The sequence below is a fragment of the Anabas testudineus genome, chromosome 4, assembly GCF_900324465.2.
Source record: "Anabas testudineus chromosome 4, fAnaTes1.2, whole genome shotgun sequence".
Lineage (NCBI taxonomy): Eukaryota > Metazoa > Chordata > Actinopteri > Anabantiformes > Anabantidae > Anabas > Anabas testudineus.
The window spans coordinates 5,393,274-5,415,180 of NC_046613.1; the positions used below are offsets into that span (position 1 = coordinate 5,393,274).

Consider the following 21,907-nt stretch of genomic DNA (forward strand, 5'->3'; position numbering starts at 1 on the left):
AATAATGAAGGACGTCTAAGATGTAATGTTTGTGATTATGTTGTTTGCTGTTCAGACGATGCATGTGACCTGTTCTCACATGTTTGAATTGGACTTTAATGGAGCTACAATCTTCATTTTATTCTTTTTTTTTTTATTTGTTTTTTGTCAGCTTTTAGTTTACAGCACAGCCTTACATGGCTGACATTTACTATAGATGTGCTTTGTCTCACTCTTAATACCAGGTATAGGATAAATATGGGCTGGCGTGTGTGCAGATGTGCAAGCAGGAGACAAGGATTGAATGTGGGTGTGTTGTGTATGAACCATCTTTGTCCTCAGATGCTCTTTTTTAGCATTAGAGATTATTATGTTCAGCCCTAGAGGTAGATCTGAATTAAAGCTTTAATTTGCTCTCAAGAATGCGTGTACACTGTGTACTCAAGACTCACGACTGAGGAAAAGGTGTGTAGACCCCAGTACAGTGGTTTAACAAGCATAAATAATGAGGAGACAAAGGCATATAGATGTTCAATGATTTGTGTTGATTAACAAAAACATTTTACAGTTCTGCAGCTAGTTAAAACCATTATTAGATTTCCATTAGAATTTATAGTTTAACACTGTAAAATATATTTCTCTGTTGTTAAAACGGTAAAACTATTTCAGTAAGAATTAGTTTGGGTAATATGAGTAATAAAACACACTTAGCTTCGCATGTAATAACATAAAGTTAGTTTAATAATTTTGGTCCCAGATTTCAGTGACGGCGATGATACTGACCACTGGTGGAGGTACACACGTCCAATTATCAGAAATACAACCGAAGAGGAACTGCACATGTATCTGCTTTCATTTGAACCAACGTGAGATGTTTTTGTTTGTTTAAAATTAAATCATAGTGCAAGTGATGCAAATCTTATTCAGAAAAGCTGTAAAAACTACACAACACTGATCAATCTCACTTTTGCAATAAACATGGTAGTAAGCAGGTCCCAACATTCAGCAGACATGTTCCAACATTAGCTCTCATTTTAGAATATCTGGGTTTCTAAACAATACAAGTCCAGTATCCCCAACATCTGCAGCAGCTGGAAATGAGGCTGATGAGAGGAATTGAATCAAACCTTATGGGCCATGAAACCAAAACAGTAAGCTGAAAGAGGCTAAAATACTACAGGTAAGGAGATCTGCAGAGTCGGGATAAAAATTACATTTTTATCTTTTATGTTTGATTTTGTCCACCATTAGTGTTTTTAAAAGTTATTAATGCAGCTTTAATGTAATGATCAACGAATAGATAAGAGCAGGAGGTTTTTGCAGCGTCATATCATAGATAGATTTAGAAATTATGAACACTTCACAACAGGGTTCACAACATTTGGCTGAAGTATTGATTAGAAAAGAACTTGAACTATTGTACATTTAAACCCATGTAGTGTATATCATTGCTTTGTCAAAGAGAAGCACATGGACTCACAAGATAAATGACTTTCAAAGCTAATGATTGCATTCCTTTCTGGAAAGGTAAGTTACTGCCTTGGGCTAGATAATATGGCTTGTGCTTCACTTTAGTTTTTTCCATGAGTAAAACACGACTATGGGCCGACAGTGGTACACACCTCTGAGAACAGCTGCCAGAGTGGTAGTTGGTTTAGTTTTGGCAGGATCTAAAAGAGACTGTGAAATTCTGTGAAATACGGAGGATTGTTTAGTCTTGTTTTGATAGTTTAGTTTGAAATGTGTAAGAAAACAAAAATCTGGAACTGACAAATTAGCAGCAGTAGTTAAGGTGAGGCCTGTTAGAGATAACTTAAAGTGGTTTTGTTGAAGGTCAAGGTCAAAAGAGGCTACAGCGGAAGTCTACATGTCGAACTCGACAGGTCCAAGTGGTTATTTTGCCTGATTGTGATGTGAGATGATTTTCCCACTACCCTGAAGTGGAATTTGATCGGGAAAGTGAGAGGTTTAAAAACTGCCCATCAGTGCCTGTGACCCTGGATGGCCCCAGCTAACAACCAGAGCTGCCTGGGATGCTTGGGGCAAGTAACATAAGACAAATTCTGCGAGACACTCTTGCAATCGTGGTGTGGCACGCAGTCTTCTCATCTCTCTGAAATACCTTCAAAGCCCGCATAGATATGCCAGCTTGGATACCAGACTTCTATTCACAGGTCACCCAACCTCAAGTCACAATTTTCATTTCTCTGACATCTGTGTTGCTTATTTGTTTGGTAAACATGTTACACCTGTCAGAGGAATGCTGGTTGCTAACGGCCCGAGTCCAGCAGCATTTATTATCCTCTGTGACACTTTCCCCTTCTTCTCGCCTCTCTCGTTTTTCCATCTGTTGCCCTCGCAGCGTTGAATACAGTAAGTGTGAAGGAGTGAATGTGTGAGAAAAAGGGTGCAAGTGTTTGTTCGCACATGCACTGCGTGTGAATACACAGGCATGCACGCGCACACAGAGGCTACTGGGTTGTTGTCTGGATTGCTGTCTTGTAATGGAGATAGAGACACTGTTTTTATTTATCTCTCCCCCAGCTGTCACTGTTGTGTCTGGAGTGTGTTCACTGAACTCAGGGCTATGGGACACTTGGAGAACTGTCAAATCCACTAACCCTCCCAACTATGTAGAATGTTGCGGCCCCCAAACACACCCTGGATTCTTGTTATGGAAAACAAAAGCTGAGAGGGACATTCAACAAATGTACAACCTTTACGTGACTCTTCAACCTATACATTGTTGTTTATAGTAAAATCAGAGCAGCAATAAATCTGATTACATTTGTTGCCATATTTTTATGTCTTCAGTGGTGTCTTCTTCTACAAAACATACAAGTAACACAAGTAATTGTGAAACAAGTATAAAATGATTCTATAAAGTTATATTGTGGTGGTGTAAGATCCTTAATTAAAGTAACTAAAGTAAAAATAATATTTTTACTATGTAACGATGTTTAATTTCAAGTAACTCTCCTGCATTTATGCTCTGAACTGAATTATTCGCGAAAGGCTAGTGTAAGTACTCAATAAGAAGAAAAGGCTTTATTGTTAACCTACTTACTTTATTATTGGATGAATATTATAAAAGCTTAAACATGGAAAGAGAATGTGAAACTCATGTACTTTGTCAATGTAGCCAATTAGTTAAATTAAATTCTATAAGCTCAGTACACAGCATGCTTTGTACTGTAATAAAATCTATAGAGTACATATAGTGAAGAAAATCTGAACTGAACTTATAAAGTAGAAGTATAACGTTTCAAACAAGAACATTCAAATCCTTTAAAAAAGAACTCTGCAATCCAAGAAAACTTTGTAGACATTTTACTGAGACACAAATTAAATGATATCATATGTGATCAGACTGCTACTGTTGACAGGACAGACGTAACACCTCATTTGCATATTGATAGCTCATGGCAGTGTTTGGTAGTTCAACGAATTTTTTAAAACCTGTTTACAGTAACTGATCATTGCAAACATAATGTGTGCTTACCCGTTTCCTATATAGAGCTAAGTTTAAACAGTACACGCAAAGTCTTCTATAAGTTTGTGTCATTACTTAAATAAACCTCACCAGAGTGCACGAGGCTGATTATCTTATAAAATGTCAAGTGTCAAGTGAAAGTGTGCTGAGTGAGCTGCAGTTCCAGTCTGTACATGCAGCTTGTGTAACTGATGAAAATCACCATACTGGCTCATATTCAACATCCGACCAACACCACTCACTGGGCTGAGGAAGGTTGCATTCTCTGCCATATTTCACATGTCAGACAGTATATGAGAGCGAGTCTGTGTTGCCATGTCAGTCATCCAGCTCCTTGTTTTAGGATGCCCCCATTAAATGCTGGGCAGACGGTCAGCAGTGGTGCAGCTAAGCACTGATGACAGGCTGCTGGAAAGGCTGCAGTGGAGGAAAACGAGCAGAGTGTGCGTGGGGACATGTAGGCACATACGCACTAAAGCCACATCCATTTTAAAATCCCAATACACATGCACATCGTTGCTCGTCTGCTATTTGATTCCCATGACAACAATTTATTTCTACTGTGGAAAACACTTTATTTTATGTTGTCCAAGTTATGGGTCACACCAGTTTGTCATTAACCTAAATCAATGTTGAATTGCATTGAGTGCAGCTTTGAGTTTAAGCATTTATCATTCACCTTTTGGCCAACAGGGGGACACACAAGTCTGCTTTCCTCCCAGGAACTGCACATCTGCACAGTCCAGACCCTTTGTTATAGTACGTTTTAAACACATATTGGCAAGTTTTATTTAAATATAGAGCTTTGAGTTGTAGAAACCAAACCAAACCAAACCAAAACACACCTTTTTATCACATCTGGGAGTGTCTCCGAACCGTCCGGGAAGAGCGGGTTAAGCTACCCTGCTTAACCTGCTTTTACCTTAACCTGACTCCAGATGAGAAAAAACGATGGATGGACATTTCCAATTTTGTCAATAGTATGTTAAGAAAGTGACTTTTGTTGCTAGTACGACTGCACATTTATTAACCTAAAAGTTTGAATACTTATTTATAAGTACAGTATGTTATTATGTTGAATTAACTTAATGATTATTTTAGCACTTTTACTGTTTTTGTTGTTGTTGTTGTTTTTTTGTTCAATCAGCCTAAACTGAAGACCAAAACAGAAATATAAACCCACTACAAAACTTGAGTGTGTCAGTATGAAAACACACCGCACATAAGCCACATGTCAAAATAGTGTTATTATCCTTTGAGAATGTTGCTGGCGCTGGTCTGAGCGGTGGTCATTTGTGCCTTAAGGGTCTTTTGAACAGCAAGTGGAGCAGTTTATGGGTGAGGTTAAGATGTCAGTCTGAGCTCTGGTTAAAGACTGCCCTACTTTAATTGTCCCCCAGCCTGACCCGGAGGGTCACAGGAGGGAAGAATGCGATGTCTTGACACTAAGTGAGTGCCTCGTCTGTCCCTTCCCCCTGACCCCCTCCACCCAGCAGTAGCAGAAGAAGCCCCCTGGCGTCTTGTGTCAGCCACAATGTCCCCAGCAACTTCCTCACAGTTTGCAAATATGCCCTTGATATGGCTGGCATGTCGTACGCAGATGTCCCAGTGGCGGGAGATAAATTTGAGAGCAAGGAGATGCCAGGCTGGCGACAGCTGTGGGCTACAATTTCACCAGATGTCCGCCGTTGCTAACCTTCAGTAGACATGAGCTGGCTACCCCCTGGACGTACTTTACATGCACAGTAAATATTTTCTCAACACGAAGCTTATAGAAGGCGCAAACCAGAATTCATTTGTTACGGCTCCCGTGGCTGAAGCCTTCAGGGGCATGATTTATAAGATCTGCAGGCACGTACTGATGAGATGTAGCCGTGTTTTACTTAGAATCACAGCTGGAGCCGTGACAGACACACACAGAGGGAAAATGAATGCTTTCGTGCTCTAGGTGCTCGCTGGATGTTCCTGGAAATAGAGTTTCTGCTGAGAAAGTGCTTTGAAGAGCAGGGATTTTTTTTTCCTGCACATGACACTGTAATGTCTTCCATAGTGAGGCAACCAGTGGTGGATGAAAGAGTTCAGATCTTTTATTGAAGATCACTCAAGTACATGAAAACTGTGCTTCTCTTCCACCGCTGCAGACAGCTCTGACGGGTGTGATGTCTGTGTGCGGACAGAGTTTACATTCCAGTAGTGTTCAGTCTGCCATGAGGCAGGCATTTCCTCTTGTGCCACAGCGTATACAGTTCTGACTCTGGCACAGTGTGACTCCCCCATCACTTCAACGTGATTTGAACCAAGCCCGAAATGACTTGAGTTACAGTTGTGTGCTTCCTGGCATTGCTGAAATCTATTCAAACCCCTTTTAAAATTGTTTGGGTAAGTAGGCTGGCGTGGTGTTTTGAAAGGCCTCACATGGTGAAAGATAAGCCTCTTTTCTTTGTGCGACGACTCCCTGTGACTAATACTGACAGAGGCAGGAGAGGTGTGATGACACCTCTGTGTGTGTGCGTGTGTGTTGCATTCTATGGTCGTGCCCTCACAGAAACACCTGATGATAAGTTTCTCACTAATTGTCTGAGTTCATGGCATGGCTGATATCTCTCCTATCCTGCAATGTTAGCACACATCTGTAGGTGCTGGAGCAGCCTTTGCTTGTTTTCAGTCTCTGTGTGTGTGTGTGTGTGTGTGTGTGTGTGTGTGTGTGTGTGTGTGTGTGTGTGTGTGTGTGTGTGTGTGTGTATGTGTGTGTATGTGTGCACTATTTGTGTGTGTGTGTGTGTGTGTGTGTGTTGCAACTGAGCGCAGTTACTTGGCTGTGTCGGAATGAGGTGGGGCTGAAAAAAAAAAGCTATTTGGCGTCTGTAGATTACATGGAAAAGCTGGCTGATGACATATTCATCACATTTTCCACTCTTCCACTTTTTTTTTTTTTCACCAAACAAAAACCAGAGGAATCTTGGATGCTCAAACCCAACAATTCATATTACACAGCCTTGCACCACAGCACTGGACATGCATTTGTTTAAACTTTCCATCAGCTATGTTTGCTTAAAGAGTGAAAGTTCAGAGATTTGTCATCAGGTAGGTAGGTTTTCTCAGATTCGTGCTAAGTTAGAGTGGCATGGAAATCTACTGAGTATACGAGTGTCTGTCAGGTTAACGCATATTTCAAAAAGTTTATGCAGAAGTTACAGGCTGTACTGTTGAAGCTGAATGAGGACAGACTCGAGTGCAGGAGCCGAATGGGATCTGCAGGCCCCTGAGGCTCAACAAACCTGTCTTGCAACCTTCTCAACCAGCCTGTTGTAGTCTTAAGAACGGATTTGTTTTTCAGACCTGTTATTTTCCGGCTTGGTTAATGCTGACTTCTTGTATTACAAAGCAAAAACAAATACAAAAGGCAACTACAGTATATGTCATTCAAGCATGGCAATGCATTTCAGGCTTAGGACTTATTAACCTCAAAAACACTGAATGCTCACACTTTTTGTTACTGTGTGTAATTGCTGGTTTTTCTTTTGGCAAGATGTGATTATACAGAGTATATGATTAACTTTTTCCCAGGAATTTCAACTGGTGACTTGACACCTCAGTTGTCTGGTCTGTTTTATGTTGTTTGAAAAAAGGGTGCTAGGCTTAACATTTGTTGCTTTGGTTACATGGGCTACTGTTACCTTTTGTGCTTTTTGTTTGTTTATTTTTCTTTATTTTGTTGTTGTTTAGAACCAGCGTTTTCATTAGGTGGCCTCCTAAGGTATTTTTTATAAGCCTTGGCAGAAGCCAACCCTGTGTATGAGCTACACAGCCTGTATATTGTGTTAAATGTACAATTATCATAACAATTGGGTCCCTTATTATCCCTTATTATGACATTCATGTGGCACTCACTGCTTTTTTATTTTCACAAGCACAATTTACTGAGCACATTAAAACAGTGGGGTGGACCCAGATGATCTCAACAGAGTTATCCTTGTTACTCAACAGCTTAACTATAAATTAAAGGATTAGTTTGATTTAACATTTGTTCACACACGGTGAATATTATGCCAAAGTTGCAGTCCAGTGGCAACTGGACTTGTTTTAAGCCTGGTTACCTATCACATGTACAAACAAAAATAAAAACACCAATGACTATACAGAATCAACCAGTAGGTAGAGCTTGTATACTTTAGTATGTATAATTTTGTGCTGAATGAAATCTATAAAAACTGACATTGGCACAAATAATAATACATTTTTGTGCAAAGAATTTAGGAACAGTATATGTTTAAAAGGTTTATGTGATCTGAGTTGCACAAATACCACTGCCATAGATAACATGCTGTTGTCTTTGCTCTTTTGTGCTTATTTCTCTTAGTAGCACTCTGGCAACACCTAGAGCACTAATAATAGCTAATAGTGTAGCGTTAGCTCTCTTTTGAATATAGCAAACCTCGTTTTACCTCATGTTGCATTGTGTTTTATGCTCATGTGGTTACGCTTTGTTCAGTTTGATAATGGCTTTTTACGTGATGAATAAAGTTGGATCACCTCCTTTCACCAGTCACTATTATCATGGCAACATGCATTCATTATTTCTAGGGGTTTGCGTTACCAAAGCATAACTGAACTGAGAGGTGGATTTGTTTAGGTGCTAATAAAAACATCAACAGTTGTTCATCAGCACCATGTGTTAAACCTTTTAGTAAATTATAGCGCCAAGAAGATCACATGATATTGAATATATCATAAACAATAAAATTATGGCAACAAAGCTCACACATTGCTGTTGAGTAGATTTAAAGTCTTCAAAGAATTAACATTAAGTCATTCAGGTAACTCATGTCATTTACTATATCCTTTTCTGCAGGTATCCCCGGCCTCTGAGCTCTATGTTTACAGTGTGCATTTGCTGCTTCTTGTGTGTGTCAATTATAAGTGCTTTTTATTAATAAAAATAATTATAAGTGAAAAATAATAATACACATAATAATACACATAATACACACATTATAGATATATAAAGATAAGTAAATGTTAATTACTTTTACAATACTAATATATTTGAAATATTAAATATTTCCAAAATGAGACATTTTCAGCCAAATAGCTTACATTTTGTTTTGTTAATGTGTGTGTGTGTGTGTGTGTGTGTGTGTGTGTGTGTGTTTCCTTGTTCTCACATTTTAGTAAAATGTTCAATTTTCTTTAAAAAGTCTTACAGTAGAAGAATGTCAGCAGAAATATACTGAGGATGGTAAAGTAAAGTTACAGGTTATGAATTTAAAGCTAAATATTATACTGTACAGGCTTTTTACAATAATTGAATTACTCTTAATCTTACTATTCCACCAGCTGTCACAGACAAACACCACAAAATAGAACTATGCTGTGAAGAAAAGATAGCAGTGATATCTCCGGTTTCCAAAGGCTGATTAGATTGTTGTTAGTGCTAATGTCCCAAAGGGGTAAGAAACTGTCTGAAGGTGTGTGAGCTCAGTGTCTCTGCTGAGCCAGGTGTCACTCAGAGTGTCTGCCAAGTGACTCAGACTCCACTTTCGTAATGTGATGTGAAGCAAGAGGTTGACACTGACACCATCGGTGAACAAATGTCGCTTATGAACGTATCAGATCTGTGAAGATCCATTCTCCATGATCAGCATCTGTATCCTGAAAACATTACCTGCTGTGAAGACCTTTAGAAGCACTGGCATGATTTGGCAGCAGATACACACATCATGCATGGCTATAGAGTTAGAGTAAGATGAGAACCGGCCTTTGACGCGTTCAAGCTCACACATCCGAGCCACAGCACCTTAACACACAGAAAAATGGCAAACCTATTTTCACTAATAGAAATTTGCCATGTGAGCTTATCATGCTGGAACTCTGGTTTACCTGACTGAATACATTCCCGTCCCACTCCTCCTCTGGATCCACTTTCACATGTGGTCACTGTGACAAAGCAAAAAAGGATTACGCGGGCTTCCACTCGAGTTGATGTCACTTTCTGTGCATAAAGAACGTAAAAACTAATAAAAATCAAGGTCACCTTTTTTGTGTTTTGTTGACTGTGACTCGTGAAATGTAATACCAAACTAGCACTGTGCTCTCTCATGTGAATATGAGATTTGTTTTTTTATATTTATACATTTTAATAAGCATGAGACCATGTCCTCTGTGAAATTCGTTTATATCTTCCTGACATCACGGGGATCACGATGCAGAATAGGTTGAACTTACAATTGTTATATTGAAGTTTGATGGCTTGGGTATGTCTCAGATGAACTATACACATCCACTCATCAGAGTCTCTGAGAAGAAATGCCTCTGAAATATCCACTTTCATTCAAGCGTCCCAGTACATCCACAGCGTGTTTTATTTTTAAAGCGTATCCAGTGACAAAGGACACATCAACCCCTCACTTAGATTACATGCGGATGGGTGTATGCTCATGGATGGAGGGTAATGTGTCTTTGAGCTGCCCCCAGGCATCATTATGTTCTACACGTACAGGCTTTTTAATAGGTTGAGGGGCAGACCAATCACACTTGTCAACCTGTTGCCAGGATACCAGCCGTCTGGTTGCTAAACACCAGTCCACAACTTTTACATCATGGACTATATTTCTGAAAGTTAGAATATGAAAGATTGTATTACCCCACGGAAGTGCTGAAGCAGGTCCTGAGACCACCTGCTCTTTGAGTGTAAAATATCATCACCCCTCCACCCCCACCCCCCAGTCCTGAGTCCAGATAATTTCCTCATTTAATACCTCCTCTCGATTGAGAAGATGATCACCATCTAATCCTAAGAAATCATCTGTTAGAAATGGTTAGTAAGGCAAAGCAATACGTTTAGTGTGTGTTTTAATTTAAGCATCATGTCATTAATCTCTGGTGTTAATGGACCAGTTATATTTTATAGTTATATTTTATCTTTCGTTTGCTTATGATCAAGATTCAGCAGTAAGCACATTAATTTGAGTATCTGTGGAAAAAATGATCTTGAATGTTCCATTTGCCTATTCCTTACGAACGTATGTGGTAATAGATCCTTGTTTCAGTTGCATGTGCTCAGGTTTCAGTTCATTTTCCCACTGTGAATGTGAAATTATATTGCACTAAGCTAACCCCACGCCATGAGTGATGTTGACTTACATCAAAAGACAGCAAAGACCGGTTTAGTGTTGGATTAGTTGTGATTGATGGTTTGTGGTTCACTGGTTGTCTGCTTCTCAGATCTGGGACTGGTTGGTGGAAAGCTTTGATTGTGTTTACCAGAAATGCTCTAGTCCGTAGGGGGATTCTGTCCCCTAAGGAAGAAATAAAAATGATCCAGTAATACTACTATTTGAACCGCAGCAGGTTTTAATCTACAATTTCGTGTGTGTGTGGTTTTTTTGGTCTGAAATCCCTCAGGCCTGCTCGTTATCCAAATCTATATAGCTACTGTACACACGGGTCTGTTTGTAGAATCACTGTCAGCAGTGTTATATAGTCAGCATTCAGTCTTAATCCTGTAGATTAAATTGATTACATGACTTTTATGAACTTTCTCATATATTTGAACCCTCCTGTAAATTTTGTATGTTTCACTTTCATTTTTAAGCTAAACTCTCTGTCTCCATAAAGACTTCGAGTGTGGCTTCAGACCAGATCAGATTAGATCAATCTGTTTTATAAGTATGCCAGCATACAAAAAACTCTTTCAGCATTACCTTCCCAAAGGTAAGTGTTCACTATAGCAACTTTATAATATGCTAGTGTTATTATTGCTTTGATGTGGAAGAAATAGAGTTTGAAAGTTTGTCATTTTTAAGTCACAATACCAGTTATTTCATTAAAAAAAAAAAACTAATTTAAAATGTGTTTTTTAAATTGTACATTTAAAAATACATTTTCTTTTACTAGGAAATTAGGAAATGATTACTCATTACTCGTGTGGTGCGCAAACGTCTAAAAAACAAACTTGGTTCCAACTGAAGCTAGTTATACAGGCTGGATTATTCAGTTCTGGCTCACTGCCTTTTAGTTGCTCTAGGCAAGACAGATTTTCCCAATGTGACAACGATCTGATCTTAAGTGTAAAGTCACTGTGACAAAAGACACATGAAAAAAGTTGATTCATATCGTGGGAAAGCATCAATAATTGTCTGGGAATCTGAATATTACTGCAATAATGAATCAGAGAATAGAAAGACCAGTTATTCTGGTCACATGGGACAGTTCGTGCTAGCTCAGGGCACTTCATCTTTAGCGCCGTTATGGAAGTGAAAAACTTGTTGTATGAGGGTGAAAATATTCCATGCTCCAGGAACTGAATTTATATGTTTCTACAGAAATCTTTAAATAATATTTCATCATCTGCATTATTTTTCAGTATTTTTAGTGAACCGATGTACTTGATCCACTCATTTAGCGACTTATGGAGCTTCCTCCGACATACGCACTGTAAGTGTGTATTGTCAGTTAAAATAGAGGTTTCCCTGTAGGGATGTTATGAACAATGCCAAGTTGCTGGGCAGTTTAGTGCATAGGCTGTAAATTATCACCTCTCAGCACTGCACCGGACACTGGTAGTTTTGACTCATCTGGATTTCCCCTGCATTAGTCACCAACTGGAATATACACATAGACGCACACAAGTATGCCCACATAACCCCCTCACAGTGTGAGAGTGATTGGCCACAGTATGGTGTATGTGACTGACACTGATAATGCAGCTCTCCACGGTGCAGGCTACTTCATCAGCTGCTCCACCAACTGCTCTTTGGCATCCCGTATGTAAACTCTTGACATTAATAAGACTGTGTGAATGGGGCCACATAATGCCATCAGGACAAAGAACATAACAAAACGAATTGCAGCGAGATTGAGATGAACAGTCACATAAAGTGGTTGCCATCTATGGTTCTGACTGATGATACAATTGCAGATTAAAGCAAGCTTAGCACTCTGTAATCAAAGCCTTGTGAGAATAATAACCACATTAGACATATGTGCACTCCTACTGATGACAGTACCAGAGATGTCACTGACGTAGCTGCTAACTCATAAACGCACATACATGTCAAATGAAGTAATCGGGGTTTGGTGACTGGGTCCCAACGCCTGAGCCTTAGAGTAATTAATGATGTAAGGGTTTCAGATGTCGTTGTAAATATCAGATTTAATGACATCTTGAGGTCAGTTTGTCCTTGTTATGCTGAGAGGTGGACATGGTCAAAGCCACATTGCATGTAAAAGGTTTATTACAGGTAATTTGTTGTATAAATAACACAATAATCACACCAAGTTTGCACAAGTGGAGTTTTATTGTTGCTCATGTGAGTATAGACTGATCTTTATTTTTCAGCTGGGCAGTTTTCTAATTAACTATGGAAGCTGACAAACAACATTAGGTATTAACTGTAGTGACCTTGGGGAAATAGTTGCTTAGAAAGTCAGACGTATGCAGTGCAGTGACATTGTAATAAGTAAGTCTGAATGCTTCCAAACTTTCTAGTAAAGTAGAAGTAATTGGCCTTCTCTGATTGGTTAAACAGCCGAGCCTCACTCAAAAACTAAGATGATCTTTGAGTCTAGGTCACAGGAGCCTTTGACAGCACTTCTCCATGTTAAGATAAGTTTTTAAGAATGTTTCTCCTCAAATGTATACACGTTTATATTACAAAAGTATTATGTTTTGTTCAGGACCATTTCCATAAAATAAAACACAGTGTTTGTTCTGGCGCTCATTTCTACCAGTGATGGCAACAGCAGTGGACAGTTCAACCTAACTGAACACATTTACTAACAGTAAGCTGATGGAGACCATGGTGAACATTATGCTAAACACTGGCAGCATAGCCGCAGGTAGCGTTGTCACTGTAGGCCAACAACTATAAGCAATAGTTTAGAGTAAAAGATGATTTAGATCAAGATGTGAAAACAGCTTAACTGCCTTTGGTTTTACTGAGCTTTATATAGATTTTTTTGGTGTCGTTGTTGTTTGTGTTTTTTGTTAGGTTTTCACAGTTGTTTACACCTGCTCTAAACAAAAAATTTAATAAATAAAGCAAGGAATGTAATTTTGTTGTTGTAAACAAATTTTATTGTAAACAAACACATTTCTTTTTTGATTTTTCTAACTACAACTAACACTAAACTAAAATGAATCTTTATGAAATATTTCAGCATCTCAAGCCTAAAGTCTAAAAAAATGAGCGGTCCAGATTCACTTGAAGACATTTATATATTTTTTATTAATTCCCTATTCCTCTAAATATCAAGGAAATGTTTGTGTGATAGTAAGTGCAACATGTTTAATGCGAAACCTTGTTTGGCTGCAAATAATTGTAATTCTGTAAAGGATATCATGGAAATGACAGCTGTGTGACCACAGTGTCTCGTCATCAGGTTGGCACACAGTCTACATGCACAGCAGACAGTCAGAGGGGAGAGAGAGAAGCTGTATGTCTTTATTAAAAGTACAAGAGAGCAGCTTAGAGGTTTGTGTTCCCTGGATACACCACATCTATTTATTATCCGTCCCCCCGCTGTGACCCTGCCTTTTATTATAGCATGCTGATTCATCTGCTGATCATCTCTGAAAACCACACAAGACCTCTAGGTTTACAGTTTCATACTACTTGGGTGAGAGAGAAAGTCAGATTTTGAATTGGAAGTATGTGCTAGGATGTGGCACGATATATACGTGCACTTAAATTAAAATTAAATAAATAAATTAAAGACTTTATGTAGGCTATTGTAAAGAATTTTCAGACCGCACTGTTGTCCTGGCATCTGTTTAAGTGCTCAATTTTGAAGAGCATATACAGGGTCATTTTCTTCTTGTTTTCCAATACTGACTTTCATTTCATTTGTTATACTCCACAAACATCTCATTAGACATCTGAGATCTTGGTTTGAGAGTGTGTTTCACTTCCTCATAATCAAATATTTAGGTGATTTTTCTCTTCTTCACTCTCTCTCTGACTAATTATTTTGCTGAATCGGCACCAAATCAACAATCGCTGCTGTTCAGAGTGTCCTTATGCCAATGTTCATCACACCTCCTGGGCCTTTTTAGAGAGAAGCGTGATGCAACGGACCTCAAACCACAAAAACCTCCCAGGAATCTGGGTGGAAATATCGGGACTGGTCAGAGAAACACATGGAAGACGAGGGTAGGGGTGAGCTTTTCAGGATAGTGGTTAGCTGTGTGTGAGCGTGTGTGTGTGTGTGTGTGTTTGTTGCTTCTGGTGTGGAGTGGGGTGTCGGGTCAAATGTAGTTGCTTGATATCTATATCCTAGCAACTGAGAGTGAGTGATATCTTGTACAAGCGTAGCAGGGGATAGGTCAGAGAGCTGGCACAAGCCCCTCCTATTTGTAGGGTAGCCTGAGAAAAAATACCTAAATTCAAAACATCTCTCAAACTTTCTTCACTCTGCACTGTATCCTCTGGCACTTTAATCTAAGCCTACTTTTTATTTATTTGTGTTTCTTTTTTTTTTTTCAAAAATTGTATTTATTCTTGTATCTCGTGCATAGTCATTGATACACGTGCCTTAATGACAAGCCGATCATTGTAATGATTTGAGAAAAGTGAAGTTTGGCATGACAACATGAATTCACCTTACACAGCTGTGCAGTATTACCCAGAGTTTTCCTTTCATCGGTGAGTACATACTGATGTGTGTGTCAGTCTTATTTAGTATTCAAGTTTTTTCAGTTTTTTATAAAACTAGCCTATATTAATTCCTCAAGCTGCTTAAATGACATATATTAAATAGATTTGACGAAAGCTACACATATGGGAATGAAATACATCAAAACCAAATTAACATCTTAATTAATGAAGTGACCATTTGTTTAACCTGCATTGACGTTCACACTGATACAGCCTAAAGCTCTAAAGCAACCTGAAAACAGTTGTGTCTGCCTGGATCCTCAGCTGCTGCTCTGTCCTGATATATTTATAAAGTGAGGGATACCTTTGGCCACAATACATGAGTAAAGGGCCATTGGGGTTAAAGTGGCAGACATATTGCAAGGCATCCGAGATGGTTGCTTGGTGTTCTTCTGATCATTACAATAAAGGATCTATCTATCTATCTATCTATCTATCTATCTATCTATCTATCTATCTATCTATCTATCTATCTATCTATCTATCTATCGGTCTGTCTGTCTGTCTGTCTGTCTATCTATCTATCGGTCTGTCTGTCTGTCTGTCTATCTATCTATCGGTCTGTCTGTCTGTCTGTCTGTCTATCTATCTATCTCCATAAGTCTTATTTGTGGATATTTGTGCATGGCTCATAGTTTAATTTCTAATTCTAAATCTAAGACTCTGCTCTCTGGACAGATAGCTTCATTTGTCCTGTAATGCACTAAATTGCCACCTTGTTGATATTGATTTATTACTGCTAACAAACTGTACTGTACTGGGTTATCTCTGTCTTACTGCGGCACTTGATTATTTTTGATGTTTGTGATACGATATGCCATCTTACTATCTGTTAAATTAATACTAATTGTTATTTTATATGAGTCTGTGTGGTGTTTTGCACCTTGTGTTTATATTACTTATTGTATTAATATACTTATTGTAGAGCCAATGTGTATTTTTTGGCTTGTGACACATGACTGACATTCAGTATATTCTCCGCACAATGTCACAGTGTCCTTGCCGCTTCTTCTGAACAGATAGTTCAACCTGTGATCACTGAGCTGCAACTGATTTGAACCTTTTATATGGTGCTTTCAAATAAAACCTGCTACCAGTGCTGCTTTAATCTATTTCTGAGAAGGAAACATTTTGGTAGCATTCATTTTAAAGATTTAAAAGATTTTTAGATGTTATTCACATCTCAGTTGTAACTAACATCATTTTGGTCCCCTGATTCTGCCTCCTTGCTTAGTTTCTTTGCATTGCAATACCTAAAGGAATTTATGTCTGTCCTCTTGCCCCGGAGGATTTGACTTCAGACTGTTTCACTTATAAGAGCAGGAGAAACTTTGGTGGGGTTTTGTTGTTTTGCAGTCATGTCCCACTTCCAGCCAGGGCTGACAGATGAGAGGGTGGGGGTCTCAGGCCTTTGAAAAAGTGATTAATAAGGACATTGGAGAAGGGCCCCGATCGGCTGGGCTGTTTGTTTTGATTGCATTTTCATCGGTTGGTGTGCCCAACCTGCCAAAAGACAATGGCCATCCCAGTTTAGGGCTGACCTCTGCCCCAGTCTTGTCTGGAGGTGCTGTGCTGTCTTTAAGTGGATGCTGAACAGCCTTTGCCTCGGGCTGGCTGAACAACTCTCTGAGTAACCAGACACCCAGAAGCAGACAAACAACAGCCAACACTGGGAATCTGAATTGTTTTTCAGTGGTGTAGAACTGCTCAAAACTATGAAAAAGGGTCAATTATTTGATTATTTGCACTTCATGATTATATAAAAATGTAGCCGGCATAATGTGCAGTTGACACATTTGTCTTTGTGTTAAAGTCCCTCTTACACAGTGCAGGACATGTGTTGGTGTAGGCTCCAGCTTTGCTTAATATTGAAATGTATTAATAGTCTTACACTGTGCATGTTAAACCTGATGTACAGCTTTTGTGAGTCAGTGAACAATGCTGTGAAGCCAAGTTAATGAAGTAACAGTTGAACAGGTCCTGCCAAATATACGAAGTAAAATGAAAGTCAAACTCAAATGAAGTTTAAACAACACAGAGAACTAGAGGGACTACATGTAAACCTGTTCAAAACCTGTTGTTTGCTGTTTTCCATGTGACTGTCATCCATTAATTAAACTATGTATTCTCACTAAACACCAGCAAGTCTATTTTTATATTAGCCTACTGTAGATGTCTTTGAATTAGGCTAATTCTCCTTTTTCTTTTTGCTACTGTTGTAAAAGGGCCTATCAGGACAGGCCTGTCATGTTCCCATTCATCACTAATAAAGATAAACACAACATTTTGTTTCTAGTTCTGTAATATGTGAATTATGTTGTGTCTGTCTCTTAATACACGAACTCACAGAAACACAACGAGCGCCATCTTCATGTGCCAAGACTCTTGTTGCCATGACAATTAACAAGGGCCACCGCAGCGGGTCAGATTAGCTGGTTTTAGCCGCGACGCCGCAGGTAATATTATGGTTTTTAGCCTTTCTACAATAAACTACAGTTGGCGCACCTATTTGTGCCGGAGAGACAGAAGTGTATCCGAGTTGAAAGGCACGCAGCTGAGTATTACTTTTGCTGGTTATCACCGACAGTGACATTACAATAAAGGAATTCAATGCTAGCGCTGGGCTAATTCTTGCTAAATAGCGTTGTAGTGTTAGCTAACCTAACAAGCTAACAGCTAACGTTAAGGTTAGCATTCAAAGCATTCAACTTTAACTTTAACAAAAAGTGAAAATAGAATTAATTACAAATGAATGGTAATGCTACTTTGACTGAATTGTCAAACGTCATTTAGCAGAGTAATAGCGAAATCTATTTTGGTTAAATCTACTCCTTTGGTGACTTTGCTAACTCTGATTTAACCCTACAGAAATACAGGGTTTTCTCATGATCAGGTCAGGTGGGATATATAAGTGTATTTATTTGTATTTATTATGTCTGTCAAAATACTGCATGTGACTTTCTTTTCTTTTAATAACCATAATATCTTAAGTATATTAATTAACATATGTCTGACTGACAGTGTTCAAACGATATAGAAATGATTTAACTATAGTTTAGTTTCAAACACAAGCTTAACTGGACTATATTTTAAAACCATGTTTTCCAGGAGTAATCACAGCAGCTTAGTGTTAGCACAGTGCTAATATTGCAAAAGCATCTAAATTTACTGTTATTCTTGAAGTTTTCCCTAACTTAACCATTTTCATGTATCTTGGGCATTGAAAACTCGGCCAATATTCTAAACTCACCAGTCCCTCATATGTAACTCCTGCATAAGTTAAATTACTTGCTTCATTAGATATGCCTGTGTTTGTAAGTCTGGTATTAATATCGCTCCTCACACAGTGCTGGGGAATTCCAAAAGCTAAAATAGTGCCAGCTTCAGATTATGCCCCCCCAGCCCGTCCAGCTGCACACATACCAGAAGTTGCAGCAGTCCTATCATATAGACGGTGGGGGAAATTCCGCCTGTCTCAGACTGCAGCGTGCGCCACTTCAGCAGGAACAATGGCAGGCTGAGCTCTGAAGCAGGTGTAATGTTTCAGGGTAGCAGGTCAAAGTGCCTCTCTCTGAATGGTGCATAATCACCATTATGTGTAGTACAAATATTCCGTATTATGCAGGCTGACTTCTTCACAATGGAAGTGCTCTTCATGAATGGCTGCCAGCAGGACTCCTCCTCCTCCTCTTTTCCTCCACTGGCTGGGTGGCCAAATCTCAGCCCTGTATATCACCATTAATCTTTTCCCACATTACAACTTTAAAAACTGTCTATGACAAATGTGTATTTAAAAAAACACTCCAACCATAGATGTTGCAGAATTCAAGTATGAGCAGTAAAATTATTTAGAAATGACACTAGTTGATTATGTCTCCTTGCAGACTCAGGGACCCTTCATCCCGATTGTCCTGGAGGGAGAGCTCATTCCTCACCACCATGTCCCAGAATCAGTCAGCACAGACAGCTGACTTCTTTAGCCAAGATGTATTCAATCAACTGTTTGATATGCTGGACCAGTAAGTGAATACTATAAAAATCAAGCATTGTGCTGTAAATGCAAATATATACATTTCAGTAAGCTATAAAAGGTAAGTTTTTCAGTGTTTCACATTTCTGTTGTATTTTAGATCTGCCATTCATTCAGTCCAGCCGATTGAGCTGAACTTTATGGACAGTCCAACAGATGGGTCTGCAGGAAACACCATTCAGATTAGTATGGACTGCATAACCATGCATGAGCCAGATGAGACGCTTTCTGTAAGTACGTAGGTTTGCGTAAAACAGCTGTATTACTTTTAATTGTTTTTCACTAGCAATTCCTGCTGCCTCAGACTTCCCATGAACACTCAAAATCATACTCACTTGTGTCATTTACAGAAACACAACTGTTAACTTCTATTTGTGTTAATCATTTTGTTTACAGAAATAGATTTTAACAATGACATTTGAGGCAATATTTATTTATATTACAAACATTTTGCATGACCCATTAATATATACAGTTAAACAGACAATTCCAAACCTCAGAAAATATACCATAAAACTAGGCTCCTAAATGATTAAATTTCTGTAAAACATTTGTCATATTGCTTGTGGCTGATTAAAAAATGTACCCTGTGTGATTAGTTTCACTCTGAGTTTATGGGACTTCTAGTGGTAAATTCCGTATGTCGTTCAACACAGAACGTGTAAACTGCTTTCTTCTTCACATTAACAATGGAATTTCCCCAGGACAGTTGTAAAAATGTGGTGCAGAGCAATTCAACAATGAATAATGCTGGTTTATCTGTTTTTGTCTGAGATGTTGTCTGTAAGGTGATGATATTATCTCTTTTGAGTCGTGCTTGACCTGGGTGGCCCCTCTGAGACAGGTAGTTCTATCTCTGTTGACAGTAGAATGTGCACTTAGGCAGTCACATGTTTGATGATATCCCTTAAGTAGTGAAGTTTTGTGGTGAAGATTCTCAAGTCCTGTTACCTCATGATTCAACTACCAGACTAGTGAAATTTGATTAATTTTGTTTTCTTTAGTGTTAGTTTGTTTGTTGTTGATTGTAAGCTTTCTTCTTGTGAGAAATGAGGACTCACATTCACATTCTAGTAAAGATTCAATGAAAGTATAACTGCAAAAATCCTTCTTGGCATTAGATATTTTGAAATCAGTGCAGTGTATGGACTCACTTCTATTTGACCTGTACTGAGGGACATAACTTTGTCAGTCCTGCTACTGAGAGATGATGTGCATGTTCTCCTCCCACGATAGGAATGTTGTTGTCCAGCCAGCGTGGAAAAATATAGCAAATAAAAATTTTGTTCAAGGAGCTGAGTAATGTTACCCTGCGTATCCCCCAGAGGGGCTTGTGCTCTCTTGAACTGGTGATTAATGGCCCCACCCCCACCACCCACTTTCCTCTCCACTGAAACAGGGGCGTGGTGTGGTGGCACGCCAGCAACTCAGGCAGCATCTGTGTGGTGCTAAGAGCCTGCTGCCATGGCGGATTGCCAATTACCAAGCCCCAATCATTATTACCAAGTCAAGTGTCTGTTTTCTTGAAAAGCTGTGGTGGGCAAACCCACCTTTCATTTTACCCCCCCTCTTCTTTTACCCATGTGGAGGTGTGCCTCTTTCATGACTCATTAGAATGCAGCTCTCTGTTTAGTGCCCTGGGGGACTTATTTGTATTGTGTAGGGTTTATGTTTAATCTGAAATTCCTTTTTCTTTTGGATTATTTTCTGTAGCTGCAGGGCAACAATTTAACATAGCACCTGCCTCTGTTGCAGAGGTCCCAGCTCTCATCTATCAGTACATGTCTTCTCTATGTAAAGGTGGGGGTGGCAACTAGGGGGGAGGAGAAGAGCAAGAAGAGGGTAGAATAACATGAAGGAATGTAGCAGAAATAGTGGCAGGAGAAACGCTATATCCTACCCTAAACAGCTGATTTTACACCCAGATAAAGCTCTGATCAGCTGTGCGTGGACAACACAGTGTTAAGGAAAAGGGACAGAGATCTTTTTCAGACATGGGATAGAGTTGAATCAACTTTACAGCAGAGTAGCTCAATCGACACACAGCTTCTCTGGGATCTAATTACATGTTTGTGTTTGGATTCTTACTTTTTTCACCACACCTCTTGTGTCTTGTGTGATAGCTGTTGCCCCATAGTTTAGCAGTCAGAGCAGCTGAGGAGTTTAGTTTTCTGTTTCCTGCACTTAAAAAAAATACATTTTAATGCTGCCACATTTCCATTATCATGTAAGCATTAGATGTTGCTTTGACATTTTCAAGGCAGCTTTAGAAGTCATTGTATTACCCTACCTGGAAAAGGTCTGTTAACACAAGTGAGTGTATCTATCTCTAGGTGTTTTCAGGACAATTTTCGGTTTTTCAGAGAAATACTTCATTAGACAAATACATTTTTGTTTTTTTAGTAACTCAGTGGAGATTATTAATCATGGTATTTTTTGCAGGTAAACATGTATCTTAATAAGCTGTTCTTTTATTTCTTAATGCTTCACCAGTTTGCCTCCACCACAAAATTATTTTTTTTGTTTTTTGTTTTTTTATTCATGCGTACTATCAAGTCAGCGAGTGCTTACTGTGGTAAACTTGAATAATTGTTGAATCAGTGAGTCAGTATGAGACTGAGGATGTGACAGCAGGAGCCCCTATTGCCCTTATGTGTTCAGTTTTCTCTTTCATCTTTCTTACGGCTTAGATGAGGCTTAAATCTACTTTTATACAGCAGTATTATGATATAATGTCAGGTTCAACTA

General features: G+C 38.9%; 1 protein-coding gene across 1 annotated transcript; it reads left to right on the plus strand.

The window, feature by feature from the left end:
• Positions 1-14,823: 14,823 nt before the first annotated feature.
• LOC113152431 (tumor protein 63-like) lies at positions 14,824-19,524 on the plus strand. The gene is made up of 4 exons (XM_026345682.1): positions 14,824-15,117; positions 19,014-19,148; positions 19,260-19,389; positions 19,510-19,524. The coding sequence occupies exons 1-4, from the start codon at positions 15,065-15,067 to the stop codon at positions 19,522-19,524; spliced, it is 333 nt and encodes a 110-aa protein (XP_026201467.1). The 5' UTR covers positions 14,824-15,064.
• The last annotated feature ends 2,383 nt before the right edge of the window (positions 19,525-21,907 follow it).